At 44.6% G+C, this 14,986-nt stretch overlaps 2 protein-coding genes across 3 annotated transcripts in view; one reads left to right on the top strand and one right to left on the bottom strand.

The window, feature by feature from the left end:
- Window positions 1–11,378, top strand: part of helq (helicase, POLQ like) — a gene marked incomplete at its 5' end in the record, with an annotated part of 19,973 nt that extends 8,595 nt beyond the window's left edge. Inside the window, 11 exons of one of the 2 annotated variants that reach the window (XM_083639041.1) lie at window positions 457–602; window positions 2,393–2,632; window positions 3,120–3,261; window positions 4,217–4,321; window positions 7,355–7,562; window positions 8,593–8,750; window positions 8,874–8,972; window positions 9,828–9,998; window positions 10,136–10,249; window positions 10,882–11,016; window positions 11,180–11,378. In XM_083639041.1, coding sequence (XP_083495167.1) covers window positions 457–602; window positions 2,393–2,632; window positions 3,120–3,261; window positions 4,217–4,321; window positions 7,355–7,562; window positions 8,593–8,750; window positions 8,874–8,972; window positions 9,828–9,998; window positions 10,136–10,249; window positions 10,882–11,016; window positions 11,180–11,263 — 1,602 coding nt within the window. In that variant the 3' untranslated portion in view covers window positions 11,264–11,378. Of the gene's footprint in view, window positions 1–456; window positions 603–2,392; window positions 2,633–3,119; window positions 3,262–4,216; window positions 4,322–7,354; window positions 7,563–8,592; window positions 8,751–8,873; window positions 8,973–9,827; window positions 9,999–10,135; window positions 10,250–10,881; window positions 11,017–11,157 lie in introns of both variants that reach the window. The other variant, XM_083639042.1, reaches the window with a different exon arrangement.
- Window positions 11,379–12,474: 1,096 nt separating this feature from the next.
- Window positions 12,475–14,645, bottom strand: LOC310778942 (uncharacterized protein). The gene is made up of 2 exons (XM_083639415.1): window positions 14,090–14,645; window positions 12,475–13,727 (listed from the first exon to the last, which is right to left on the bottom strand). The coding sequence occupies exons 1-2, from the start codon at window positions 14,489–14,491 to the stop codon at window positions 13,080–13,082; spliced, it is 1,050 nt and encodes a 349-aa protein (XP_083495541.1). The 5' UTR covers window positions 14,492–14,645; the 3' UTR covers window positions 12,475–13,079.
- Window positions 14,646–14,986: the final 341 nt, after the last annotated feature.

Here is a 14,986-nt window from a genome sequence, read left to right on the forward strand (position 1 = left end):
CTGATCCTGTAGTACTCAAGTGTAAAGTATCTAGTCCATCAGTTGTTTTTCAGCATGAGTACATGTCTGATGTCTGATCCTGTAGTACTCAAGTGTAAAGTATCTAGTCCATCAGTTGTTTTTCAGCATGAGTACATGTCTGATGTCTGATCCTGTAGTACTCCAGTGTAAAGTATCTAGTCCATCAGTTGTTTTTCAGCATGAGTGCATGTCTGATGTCTGATCCTGTAGTACTCCAGTGTAAAGTATCTAGTCCATCAGTTGTTTTTCAGCATGAGTACATGTCTGATGTCTGATCCTGTAGTACTCCAGTGTAAAGTATCTAGTCCATCAGTTGTTTTTCAGCATGAGTGCATGTCTGATGTCTGATCCTGTAGTACTCCAGTGTAAAATATATAGTCCATCAGTTGTTTTTCAGCATGAGTACATGTCTGATGTCTGATCCCATTCCCGTAGTACTCCAGTGCGATGCAGAAGATGGACCCGGATCATATTATCGCCCTGGTGACTGAGGTCATACCGAGCCACTCGTGCCTGGTCTTCTGTCCCACCAAGAAGAACTGTGAGAACGTGGCGGGGATGATCTGCAAATATCTGAAAAAGTAAGTGGAGCAGCCAGCCGGGTGTGGACAGTCCAGTCCAGTCTGGTGTCGATAGCGGTGATTCAGGCGATGTCCACACTAATACGCTTTCCTTTTAAACCGCATTGCTTTTGCTACGGTTGCGCCTTGTGTCCACACTCCCCCGGCGTTTCCGACCCCCCCCCCCCCCCCAAAACCAGACACGCTGCTGACCCCGTCTCCAAACCAGACACGCTGCTGACCCAAAACCAGACACGCTGCTGACCCAAAACCAGACACGCTGCTGACCCAAAACCAGACACGCTGCTGACCCAAAACCAGACACGCTGCTGACCCCGTGTCCAAACCAGACACGCTGCTGACCCAAAACCAGACACGCTGCTGACCCCGTGTCCAAACCAGACACGCTGCTGACCCAAAACCAGACACGCTGCTGACCCCGTGTCCAAACCAGACAGCAGACACGCTGCTGACCCAAAACCAGACACGCTGCTGACCCAAAACCAGACACGCTGCTGACCCCGTGTCCGCTCGTGTTGTAGTGTGGACGGGCGGAAATGGAGACCTTATGGAAAACAATCAAGTTTACATAATGTTAAACACATTGTGTTTTAGTAGGAAAAGTAGCACACAAAGGGCAACCATTTACTGCAACTATTTACTGTTAGAAACTGAGTACAATTACAAACACACATTATTGAACCATTAATCAACTCAATAACTAACAGCAGCAGTGTTGGGGGTAACTCATTACAAAAGTAACATATTACATGTAATATATTACTTTTAGCAGTAACTCAGTAATATAACTTATTACTTATAGAATTTCAGTAATATTATACCAGTTACTTTGTCAAGTAACACAAGTTACAAATTGAGTTAAAAAATTTTTTATCAAAGCACATATTTAAATAAAGATACAATCATGTCCTAATCAAACTGTGCATTTGTATGCAAATAACCACTATAGATGACAATAACAAAGGAAAAGAATAACATTTAGAATTTTGGATGGTTTACATTGATTTCAAGGCGGTTTAAATTATTTTTCGGGGTGGTTCCAGGGCGGCGATGTCATTCTGCTACTGCTGTTATTTTGGTGAAAGTAATGCAAAAGTAGTGTAATAAGTAATGAGTTACTCTACACAGACACTATATTGTAAAGTAACTTATTACTTTCAAATAAAAGTAACTAGTAATATGTATTATATTACATTTTGAAAGTAACTTGCCCAACACTGAACAGCAGTCAATGAATGTCAACACAACCTATCATACTTAGCAGTTACCTAGTGTTTCTGTAGTGGTTACAAAACGTAAGAAAATATACATACCTGGCAGTATTAGGAGTCTGAATCAAAATTCCTTACGTGTGCGTAGCAACACATAACTCTAGAAACACATGATAAAAGTTGTGATATGTAGACACTCTTCTTGTCAATTCGGCATCAATATAATCCATAAAAATAAACTAGAAAAAAAAAGACCAATTTAAGACAGCTCCGACTGAGTTTTAGCCATTTAGCTTAGCAACCAACCGAGTGTGCTGACAGTTTGCTTACCGTTCACACCGGCACGTGCCTGCCCAGTGTACGTGAATGGTCATGTGATAATATCACATGTGTTCATAATGTGTTTTCAGGCACGTCGTCAGTATAGACGGAGATTATTCCTGAAACACTTGTGTGGACGGAGATCGCTTTCCTTTTTAAAAATGCTGGTTTAGAAGGAAACCGTGCAGTGTGGGTGTAGCCTCAATCTCACAGGCAGTGTGCGAGTAGCCTCAATCTCACAGGGGGTTTCTCTCACAGGGAGTTCCTCGTGCACAGGAAGGCAGAGAAAGCGGTGCTGCTCAGAGGGCTGAGGGACAGTGGGAACGGCTCCATGTGTCCGGTGCTGCGGAGGACCGTCCCGTACGGCCTGGCCTATCACCACAGCGGACTGACCACCGAGGAGAGGAAGCTGGTGGAGGACGCCTACGCCGACGGGGTCCTCTGCCTCCTCACCTGCACTTCCACTCTGGCTGCTGGCATCAACCTGCCTGCCCGCAGGTCCGTGGATCTAATGGCTTTGGTTTCCACTAGAAGTGATTATGAAGTTATCACAGATAAGAGAGGGGAAATGCTGATAACCCTTGATCAGCTTATTTATTTCAAATTGTCAGTGTCAGGGCTCCTATGCAGGTCCGGAAAGTCTTGAGGAGTATTCAAAATGGATTTAATCATTTCCAGGTCTTGAATAGTTTGGGAATTTGGAAAAAATGTTGTTTCAGGTTCGATACACATAATTCTAGTGTTTATGTTGTTGTCGAGCCACTTTGACTCCACAGTTGTGGTTGATGTGAAGAATCGTGTTCAGATAGACTCTTATTACCCAGCTACTGTCAGCGTGCATTATATCAATGATATACTTGTTTATAAAACTTGTAATTAACTTTTTTTTTTTTGCCACTGAAGCAGTCTGCCCCCTCCTCAAAAATATAGGCATGATGATGTGTCTCACTTGCTGTATCTCAATTTTACAATGTCGGCACACCAGAGTGATTCTGCGCTCTCCCTACGTGGCCATGGACTTCCTGAAGAGAAGCCAGTACAAGCAGATGGTGGGCAGGGCCGGCCGGGCGGGCATAGACACTATGGGAGAGAGCATCCTCATCCTGCAGGACAAGGACAAGACCATGGTAATAACACTCACTCACAACATCCCAGTACATCAACCACAACACCCCAGTACATCAACCACAACATCCCAGTACATATGGTTCTATAGAGGGAATGCACAGACGCCACGCCCCCTCCCGAACACGCCCCCTCAGCCGGACTGAGCAGCACTGAGTGTCAAATTTCCAAAACAAACGTGGCTTCCGCCAGGGGTAGTAGCGAAACCACGGCTAATATAAACGATTATCTGCTTAAATTAAAGGCAGTTGGACTCGAATGTGACCCTTACAGCTTGCCAAAGAACCAGTGGTACATGGACGTAGACATGTGGCCAGGAATAGGGTTTCCTGACATTTATATGTACTTAATATCGACGCCGGGGAAATACACAAACCAAAGCATGAAAGCATACAAGACCCTGGACGCGTGGTCGTACTTCAAGGCTGGATTTGTTGGCGACATTAAAGTAACGAGGACAGCAATGGATATTCTGGTTGTATGTGGAGAGGTACATATTTATTTTATTACAACTTTTATTAAGAAAAATATAGCATACGCTGTCACTAACACACGCTAGCTTTGTTCATAGTGAACACTGTCACTCATGTAACGTTATATCTGTGCAGGTAAAACACAGCCAGAGAATGAATGAGCCCTCATTGAAACCCTGGATAGCTGCAGAGAAGACCGGGACCGTTTCATTAGCAGCCTGTAAAAAGATACCTCCGACGCCTTGTTGAATCTATTTTTACAGTCAATGGCACAACAGCACTTTCCCATTTTCGTTGTTTTCTCGCGGAAGCTGAACGCTAAACACCGTGACCCGGCGGCGCCACCTGGCTTGTTTAGACGTTTTGACACTCACTGCAGCTGAGTGGGCGTACCCGCACTGACTGTCGCGTCCGTGACGTCACGTGCATTCCCTCTATACACAATACATTGCTGACTGTTACCTTGTTCTTTGTGTCTTTTCAGGCTAAAAAGCTGGTGTCTGCCCCAATGGAGATCTGTTACAGCAACCTAATGCATGACGATGGAAAGGGCGTCCTGAGTTTCATCCTATCCCTCATTGGATTAAATGTAAATACCTCTGTTATTAATTGCTTAGCATCCACCATGAAATCCACGTGAGCTACAGTATATCCTCTCTTAGTCAGCTTATGTTAGAAAGTGGGGGTCAGCCAATTACTTCAGATTCTGTTTACAATTCCTGTGGCAGAGCTTACCCCCGCAGCCTGCGTCCAGTCACTGTGGCAGAGCTTACCCCCGCAGCCTGCGTCCAGTCACTGTGGCAGAGCTTACCCCCGCAGCCTGCGTCCAGTCACTGTGGCAGAGCTTACCCCCGCAGCCTGCGTCCAGTCACTGTGGCAGAGCTTACCCCCGCAGCCTGCGTCCAGTCACTGTGGCAGAGCTTACCCCCGCAGCCTGCGTCCAGTCACTGTGGCAGAGCTTACCCCCGCAGCCTGCGTCCAGTCAGTGAAATTGCAGCGCGTCCTCACTCTTGACGGCATTTTGAAAAGGGGTCAAGTGGGCGGGTGAACACCATGGTCTCGGTGTGAATAGTCTTTTCTGATTGGCCGGCAGGTGTGCGTTAAAACAGTGTACTGTACACGTAGTTCGGCTCAAGTTTAATCACCATTCTAAATTCATCTGCTACCAAACCTGTAACCATAGCAACATTAAAGGATGGCTTTGCCAGTAATCAACCCACTTTGTGTCATATATAATCTCGTTAATATAAGCACATGGGCAGTGTTTTTTACCTTCTCTCTCTGTTTACGTCACTGAGAAAAATGCTCCTGCTGCTGTCTGCAGAAACTCCGCCCCCACCAGCTGCAAGTCATTAAAGGAACACTCCGCCCATTTTCAACCAGCTTTGTATCATTAGAACATCAGTAGTATATCAGAAAACTGTAAACGGTTTTGAAGTCTGTCATTTAATTTGACAGTTATTGAGTGTTAAAGTGTGGACCAGTGACATCACTGGTCCACACTAACTCAAATTAATAACTCATTAACTCAAATCAACTCTCAATAACTGTCAAACTATTCATCATTCATCTAGTTGAATTGTACTAGATGAATGATGAATAGTTTGACAGTTATTGAGAGTTGATTTGAGTTAATGAGTTATTAATTTGAGTTAGTGTGGACCAGTGATGTCACTGGTCCACACTTTAACACTCAATAACTGTCAAATTAAATGACAGACTTCAAAACAGTTTACAGTTTTCTGATATCCTACTGATGTTCTAATGATACAAAGCTGGTTGAAAATGGGCGGAGTGTTCCTTTAAGGCTCGTTAAGGCACTCAATGCAATTCTCCATGGATGTGGCATACTTAGAAAATAAACAATAACAGCCGCTCTCGGAGCAGATTCTGCCTCTCCAGCAGAACTTCCGCAGCTCCGTTGTGACGTAAAACGCGTCACAACGGAGCGCTTTGCCGGAGGAGGAAATGGGAGATCTCTGTGAGGAAAACAGAGAGAGGTAAACACTGCCCATGTGCTTATATTAGAGAGATTATTAGGGTGTATTCACACCTATCTCGTTTGGAGCAGTTGTTCCGAAACGGAGAGCATTTTCCCCCTTGGTGCGGTTCGTTTGGGGGAGTGTGAACACAGCAATCGCACTCGGATGCGGGACAAAACAAGCGGACCGAGATCGCCAAGAAAGGGTGGTCTCGGTCCGCTTCCAAACGAACTCTGGTGCGGTTCGTTTGTGGTGAGAACGTGAGCCGACCTCGATCCGCCACAACAGCAGTAAACGGTGCGCATTTTTGGATAAACCAGCTGCCGTAGTCAGCTGCGCTGTGCGTAATGGCCTGAAGAACGAACATTTTTATCGTTTAAAAACAACATCTTTCAGATCCTGTTTTGGCGACTTGTGACTTGCATCGATAAACTTTGGGGGATTTTTGGATCATCACATCAGCAGTTTGAACTCAATCAACTTACCTCGGACCATGGGAAGCAACGTTAATGTGTTGAATCTCTACGGATTTTGCGTGCGGTGTGCTGCGCAGCACACCGCCCTCTCTCTCCCTCTCTCTGGTCTCCATTCAATAAATGAAAACAAATCGTGGTAATCAGAGCCAGCCTTCTTTGTGATAAGATTGTCTGGTTCAATCAGACAATCAGACTGATTGCATGTCTTCCTCGAAATGTCCGTTGTTATTAAATTATTTATTAATATTTTATTCCTGACAGGACAGGTGTTCATATAGCCTATGTCTTGGCTAATCCTCATCTCCGTGATAGTAGCCTAATAGCAGAATTTGCGAGGGTCTTTGATCTTCTATCTCCAAATTCCCAATAGCCTAAATAGGCTAAATAAATACATAGGCTTACATAGGCTACATAGCATACATTAATAAATAAATAAAGAACTTTCTCCCTCTCTCTCTCTCCCGACCCCTCCCTCTTTCTTTCTTTCTCTCTCTCTCTCTCTCTCCCTCTCTCTCTCTCTCTCTCTCCTCGCACGGCGGACGCCCGACATAGCCTAAAATGTAGGTCTAACAAAACGCATTTTTATAATCATATAGGAAAATCTCTGGGAATTATTTTGTCCATCCCGAGAGGCTATTAGCCTATCAGTCTCTGCTGGCCAATCCAGGAAGTTTGACAATACTATGTGGACCGTTTCATTTGTGGCTGTGTGAACACAAACGAACCAAGGCACAAATGCAACAATTGTATCAATTAAGTACCTGAATCGGAACAAAGCAAACGACCTACAGGTGTGAATACACCCTAAATGATACAAAGTATTACCGGTAAAGCCATCCTTTAACGAGCACAACTGTCAAAGCTTACTCGTTATCAACTGCGGCAATTCACACATCCAAGACAGTGCAAGATAGTTGTGACCTCAAATCAAGCTTAATTTGAATGCTGTATAACAAGTTACCGGTACGTTGCTTCATAATCTTTCTACTTTGAGGCACTTCACGGGGGCAAACCACCCTCTGCTTGTTCTTCACCTCCACGCCGTGCCTTGAAACCGTTTACCGCTCACCTACTGGTTGATTATCCCTTACATAGCAGCTGTTGCAGTCTTGATTGCTGTGAGGACAGGTCTTTATGCAGAGCTGGTTGTTTGTCCCCATGTAGATCACCACCTCCTTAGAGCAGGTGAAGGACTTGATGTGTGCCACCCTGCTGCATGTCCAGCAGAGGGAGCTGTGTGTGGAGAAGAGCCTGTGGGAGACCGTCCAGGAGTGTGTGGGCCTCCTGATAGAGAAGGGTCTGGTCGCCGTGTCTGCAGATGCACAGGGTGAAACTCTGCAAGTCACCAAGCTGGGAAAGGCAACCTACAAAGGTTTGTCACACTCCAGCAGTAAAGAGAGGCACATTGTGACTTTCTTTTGCAGTACGCAGCTGAAAGGTGCTCATTAGAATCAATTCACCAGCTCTAATGGAGATTTTCAATCCAATCGCCAGAACAAAATGTTGTTCGTTTCTGCAATCCACCAATACGTACGATTTGAAACAAAACATCAGCCTGTTGCGTTTCCTAAAACGTGGCATTTTACGACTACAATCTAAACGTAAACTTCAAACAAAATGGCGGTTAATTTGAAAACCTTGCTGCCTTTCCAACATTAAACGCAACTTTGGTTATTAGGCAAGTAAGAGAACTTGGTTAAGGTTGAGATTATGGTTTGGTTTAGGCTTAAATAACAAAAAAGTTAAATGTGACTTACAGTTGAAACGTAAACTTTGGAAACCCTGGGGATCGAACACGGCCCTCCGGTGTGAAGGGAGTGTTTACGCCCTCCACTCTGGCCACGCCCCTTACCTGGGCGTGTATAACGTTGATATAGAGACACTGCATGAAATAGGCCACGCCCATCACGGGGGAAATCGCTCCGTTCACTCCCATACACCAGCGTCATTTTCCTTGAATTAAACATAGCTAAAAGCTGTTGTGTGGTGGGGCTGCGCAGACAACAAATGTAAAAAATCGCCAGTTAAAGTTTTGTTGTACTCCCGAGCAAAACAAGGAAGCCATTGAGAATTGGCGAGAAGAGAAATGTGGATCTAGCTGTCAAGGAAGTAAGTTGGAGTGTTCAACGTCCGTATAGGTGATATACGTGACATAGGAGAACGCCAGGATTGGGGGGGGGGGGGGTTCTGTTTCCCCCCGTTTTGGGCGTGGTTTCTGAATGATGACGCGCTCCACAGTGTCTCTACACACAGATCTAGAAATGTGATATGCAACATTATGAAATGTTGATATGTTGCAGAAACATACAATGGTGACATTTTATTCTAGCATATGCGTTGGATTTTGCATGTCGATCACTGAGTGCTGTGTTGAGTGTGTTTTGTTCTCCGTGCGGCCTCAGGCTCCGTGGACCTGACCTACAGTGACGTGCTGTATAAAGACCTCTCCAAAGGCCTGGAGAGTCTGATGCTGGACAGCTTCCTCCACTTGCTCTATCTGGTCACACCCTACGACATGGTCTCCCAATGCAAGCCTGACTGGATGATCTACTTCAGACAGGTGCAGCATCCGCGTGTAGTAGCGCTCCCTCCTGAGCCGTCACGGTGAATGATTCTGAAGTCACTTTTCTCTCGGTTTGATGTGTATACTTGAGGTTGTTTGTTTTCCGCTGGTGTGTTTCAGTTCACCCTGTTGTCGGCTTCAGAGCAGAAGATGTCTGCTGTGGTCGGCGTGCCGGAGAGTTTTGTAGCCAGAAAGGCTGCTGGGCAGACGGTGAAAAAGGTAAGAGTATCGTTTAAAAAATTGCGATATAAGTACCAATACCAGTACCCTTAAAGTGATACTGATACTGAGTACTTCATTCCATACTCTCCCCCCTAATTCATTCAATACCCACCATGTACATCTTTATGTTTTGGGTGGCATCTCTGCATGCTGAACTGCCAGCTCCGTCATATTCACCGCCACAGACTGGCTGGCTCTGGGTTGTAGCTGCTGCGGTAACATGTCGCATGAAACGCTTGCGGTGATTGGCTGCAAACAAAACCATACAAATAGTCATATTTCTTTCCCCTAGGTCTGTGGACAGAAATGATTAAATGCTGGTCTAACTGGAGAAGTTTCAATACGACTTGATACTGGGCTATTTCGCCTGATGCCTTACAGCTATCAAGTACTGATACCCAGCCCATCACAATCCCCCCCCCCCCCCCTCTTTTATCTGCCCAGCAGCATATAATTATGGGTGATATTCATTATCGAATTAGTCAGGAGTGACGGGATTATAACTGTTGCTAAACCTACAAAGTGTTTAGGGATTTTGAGAAGTATTAAATTAAATAATTATCGTTGGATAATTACGTTGCCCAATGCCCACACACACACACACACACACACACACACACACACGTGTGGGAGGTAACCTGTAAGCATCACAAATGCCTTATGTGCCAGCATTAAAAATATGGCGCAACTGAGATGTTTTTATTCTGCTTCTTTAGTTTTGGAGTTTTGCAACCCCATGTTCCTCATGGAGTATGACCCTTATCCCACTGTGCCACACTAGCACACGTTATTTATGATATTAAAAATGAATCTTGATGACACAGTGCACCTTCTGCCCTCCCTCTGTTGTAGAATAATCCGCTGGTGGTGAAGAGGCTGTACCTGGCCCTGGTGCTCTTCACCATGCTGAAGGAGACCAACCTGTGGAGCGTGGCGGAGAGGTTCCAGCTCAGCCGAGGCTTCATCCAGACCCTGCTCAGCTCCTCCTCTGCCTTCTGCTCCTGCGTGCTGCACTTCACACAGGTATCTGTCGCCCCAAACCCAGCTGGAAGGTTGAATGTCCCGTGTCCTGAAGTGTAGTTTTGACACAGGACATCGCTGAGGTGGACCTCCGTTCTGTTAAGGTTCATTCACAACGATTTGTCTCCTCCTGTGATCAGGAACTGGAGGAGTTTTGGCCGTTCAAAGCTCTCCTGGTGGAGCTGACCCGGAGGCTGAGCTACTGTGTGACGGCTGAACTCATCCCTCTGATGGAGGTGACGGGAGTCATGGAGGTCAGTACGCATTGTCGAGAACAGGGTCCCAAACTTTCTGAAGCATCTGAAGGACCCCCAAATAACTGCTTTAGACCACTGACCTCCAATTCATATTTTGCTCCAAGGGGTCTTTCTGAGAACATTTGTGAATAATCCCTGTATACTGGGAACCTCCTGGAACCCCATTAAGAACCACTGGTGGTTAAGTTCCCAGAGCGCAGTTTGGAAACCACCAGTTGAGAGTAACATACACAGGAAAATAGAGATCTTCTGAAGATTGCAGTGGTGGCCTAAAGGTTAGAGAAGCAAGCTTGTGACCGGAAGGTCATTGGTTCAATCCCCAGGACCTACAGGATAAATCAATCTGTGTGGGGAAAGAGAACAAGCGGCGCTTGCCCCTCCCTCATTACTACCACTGAGGTGCCCTTGAGCAAGGCCCTTGCCCCAACTCTTCCAGTGGAGCTGATCAGTGGCCAGCAGATCAGACTGTGGTTGTACTGGTCAGCTTCCAGGTGTGAATGTGAACAGGGCACTCCTGAAAAAGTGCTCTCAGTGAGACTCCCCCTGTATAAATAAAGGTAAAAAAAAATTAGAAAAAAGAACAGAACATAATTTGTGTTTACTACAAGTTTGTGTTTGTTTCCCCCCAGTCCAGGGCAAAGCAGCTCTACAACGCCGGTTACAAGACGCTGGCTCACCTCGCCAATGCCGACCCCAACGCCCTTGCCAAGAATGTCGAGAACCTCTACAAGAAACAGGCCAACCAGATAGTGGCTTCTGCAAAAGTAAGCTGAATATCTTTATGCTTCAGGGTTTCAAGACATTTAATGAATCATCGTGCTTTCTCAAGTACTTTGAACATCTTAGTCATTAATTTTCCTGTGCGCAGTAGTTAACGTCTCAACGTTCTCCTGCTTGTCTATCAGATGATGTATCTCTCTGTTCCAGATGCTTCTGAATGAGAAGGCTGCAGCTCTCCAGGAAGAAGTGGACGACTTGCTAATGATGCCACTAGATCTCCCCCAGCTCTAAAACCCAAATAACTCATTTGAGTTATCTATTACAGAGAAGTTTTATTCTCCTTGTAAACTGTTTTTGTTTCGTTTCACCCAGTGGAAAGCCCTATGTTATTAAAAGATGCACAAGATCAGCTCCCCTTGATGTTTCTTGTCACAATCAGTTTAAATGTGGTGATGCAGTCCATAAATACAAGCCTGTAAACAAAATATTAGAGGGAGAACTTAACTACCACACACAAGCCAGCAGTCAGATCTCGGCTCTACCAGACATTTTCATAGATGACCATCATTTTGAGGACCTATAGAGAGGCAAAGTGGCCGCCTACTTCCTGCTTCAGCACTGTACCAGAGATTTTTATCTGCCATTTATTTTGCTGTAGACATTTCGTAGAATGCTTATAAAAATAGTTGTACTTCATCAAACCAAACGGTTCAGCTATATTTAGAATCGGAAGAGACCATAGAACATTCCACTCCGATCAAAACTTTAAAAAAACTATATCGAAAAAATATTTTCTTTAAATCTAAAGATCTTTTCTTTAAATCTAAAATCTTAACTTTCTTTATGTTTTGGTCCCAGTGAAATGTTAGACGGTCTCTCCTGTTTCTAAATATATCTGAACCGTTTGGTTTGAACAAGTAAAACTAGTATTTTTATAAGCATTTTACGGAAAATAAATGGCGGAGTTGCCTGGTTTGCTCAGGAAACAATGATTATGATATAACATAGCCCAGCTACAATAACATACTATACATTTTATAGAAAGGGTTTTCCACAAGGAAGGTGTGCTTAAAGAATGCATTTTACCATACAAGTTTGTTGCACTTTTCAATAGCAGTTACAAACACATTGCCTGGGCCTCGAGGACGGTCCTCGCTGCTCAGTGCTGGCTTGCTGGTCGGAACAGGTTCAGACGCTTCCACCTGGTGTGTTCCTGGGCTGGGCAGTGGACATCCGTGCAGTGTCTTACTTACAGGTGCTCTTTGGATATTGCAGGTATTGTATTGTGCTTATTCCATCTCGTGATGGACTCTTTGCATGAGTGGTATCTTGCTCAAATGTAAAAAAAAATCTAGTTTTCTTCACAAACAACCCAAGGCACACTGTAGGTTGGAATAATTAAAATGCCTTTATTCTACATGGCAAAGAAAAATGTTTAAAGGGACAGCTCACCCTAAAATCCCAAATTACATGTTTTTCCTCTTACATGTAGTGCTATTTATCCATCTACATCGTTTTAGTGTGAGTTGCTGAGTTTTAGAGATATCAGGGGTAGAGATTTCTGCCTACATGAAACTGCACACAAGGTTTGTGGATTATCTTGAATAACCGGGTCATGATTTCTGGAACAAGACATTGCTGTTGAGTTTTTCAAATGTCATGGGTTATTGTCACTTCGACCACCACAAGCCGAGTGTCAGTGCCATCCAGTTCCATTGTATTTGAGAGAAGGCAGAAATCACTAGGGCTGATATCTCCAAAACTCAGGCAACTAACACAAAACGATCTAGGTGGATAAATAGCACCACCGGTGAGAGGAAAAATATGTATTTTTAGATTTTAGGGTGAGCTGTCCCTTTAAAATAACCATACTGTAGGTCTTCATCAGCATTCATCTTCATAAACACTAATGATTTGCATTTTGTCATTCATTTAGAACAGACTTGCGTATAACAATCCCTCAATGGCATCACAATGTTTATACTGAAATACAATGATAATGTTGAATTATTGTCCAGCTCAATATTCAGTGGCCTCTGCCGTGTGGACTATCATGTGTATCTTAAAGATTTCCTTTTGACCAAAACTTTTACCACAGCTTGAGCATTTAAATTGTTTCTCCTGTGTGGACCATCCAATGGCTCTTCAAGGTTGAATTTTGACTAAAACGTTTGCCACAGATTGAGCAAATAAATGGCTTCTCTCCGGTGTGGAGGAGCATGTGTTGTTTCAAGTTTCCTTTATAACCAAAACCTTTACCACATACTGAGCATTGAAATGGTTTCTCTCCTGTGTGGCTTATCATGTGTACCTTTAAGTGTGCTTTATGAGCAAATATTCGACCACAAACTGAGCAACTAAAGTGTCTCTTCCCAACAATAACATCGCTGTTTTTCGGTGAGTCTAAACCTGACTGAGGGTCTCTAGTCTCCATCCAATCATCACTGTCTTCAGTATCAGGTTCAGAAGAGTGTGATGTCTTGCCAGCACTATTTAGATGTAATTGACTAGCTGGATCAAAGTTCCTTGCTGGCTCTGATACTCCACAGTCTACCACAATCTGTTGGGTTGAGCTGCTGGCTAGAGGCTCTGCCTCTCTGTTCTCCTCGTGTTGGCTTTGATGAAGCTGTGAGGACTGAGGTTTCACAGGGACAGCAATGAATGGGAACTCGGTGATATCGGCCTCCTCCGGCCCTTCAAGCTGCTCTCCCTCATGACCGGTCCAGAGTTCCTCCTGTTCCTCTTTTATGTAGATCTGCAACAATTAGTCAGTCGATCAACAGAAAATTAATTATAAAAAATTAGAACCCATTAATTCAGATTCATTTTTATGAACAAAACACAAAAAATATCTTGTTCCAGCTTCTTAAATGTGAACATTTCCTGGTTTCTTTAGTCTTATCATGACAGTAAACTGATTCTTTGGGTTGTGTGTGAACTGTTGGTCAGGACAAAAGACGACATTTGAGGATGTCATCTTGGGTTTTGGGGGGAAAGTGATCAACATTTTTCACCATTCTGTGACATTTTATAGACAAGACATCTAATCAATTAGTCAAGAAAATGATTACACAGATTAATTGATAATGAAAATAATGGCTATAGTTGCGGGCCTACTTTAATGTGTGGGGGCTCTGTGTCCTCCTGAAGCTGCTCTCCCTCCTGACTGGTCCAGAGTTCCTCCTGGTCTTGAATGTGTGGGGGCTCTGGGTCCTCCTGGTCCAGACTGGAGCTCCAGTTCTGCTGCTCAGGGGGAACCTCTTCTTCACAGACCACCAGCTGCTGGGGGTGTGGAGGTACAGCTGCTAAAACAGCGTCCAGCAGCTTTCGCTGTCGCTCGATCTCCTGCTTTGAACGAGAAACCTCCTCCTCGTACTCTACTACCATGCTTTCAAACAGCCCAAATATCTCTACAGCAGCTGCAGTTATTCGCTGCTTCACCACCGCTCTCAGCTGCTGGACTTTAGACATGTTCACACAGCTAACGTTAGCTTCACAGCTAAACCACTCTGAGTCCATAAGAGGGGCTTCTTCTTCTCGCTCTCAGGGCTAAACTGAGGTGCTCCACTTAATATATCCGTGATAATACCATCCATACACCACACCATACAGTGTCTTCTGTTGATTCATTCAAGTTGTAAACTAAAGTAAATGATCAAATCTGGAGTATACCTACACAGCCGCCATTTTGAAAGCAGTGTTGTTGTTTTTCCACCCCATTTGCGATAGGTCCGGCCCTACTCTGCCTCTGATTGGCTTACCCTAATATTTTACCCCACTCTTAACCAATCGTCACTCCTCATGCCCACACCTAACCAATCATCACTCCTGCCTAAACCTATTGGGCGGGACTGTCAGTGATAGGGGAGGAGGGGGGGGGGGGAGTTGTTTCTGACCTGGGGCGTGTTCAATCGGTGCGCACCGTTTTGCTAGGTTTCTGTATTGTCATAATTGACAATGGGTTGAAGTCACGTTTCTTCAAAGCCGTTTGGACCAAACTGTGCTGTGTGCAAC

Source organism: Poromitra crassiceps (assembly GCF_964638095.1).
Source record: "Poromitra crassiceps genome assembly, chromosome: 6".
NCBI classification, from domain to species: Eukaryota; Metazoa; Chordata; class Actinopteri; order Beryciformes; family Melamphaidae; genus Poromitra; species Poromitra crassiceps.

What these genes read in the sequence shown, in the direction of transcription:
- LOC310778942 (XM_083639415.1), bottom strand. Translation starts at nt 14,491, where the DNA reads ATGGACTCAGAGTGGTTTAGCTGTGAAGCTAACGTTAGCTGTGTGAAC. An exon ending in CAGAGCCCCCACACATTAAA is followed by an intron (nt 13,728 to 14,089) that starts GTAGGCCCGCAA and finishes TAATTGTTGCAG; the next exon opens with ATCTACATAAAAGAGGAACA.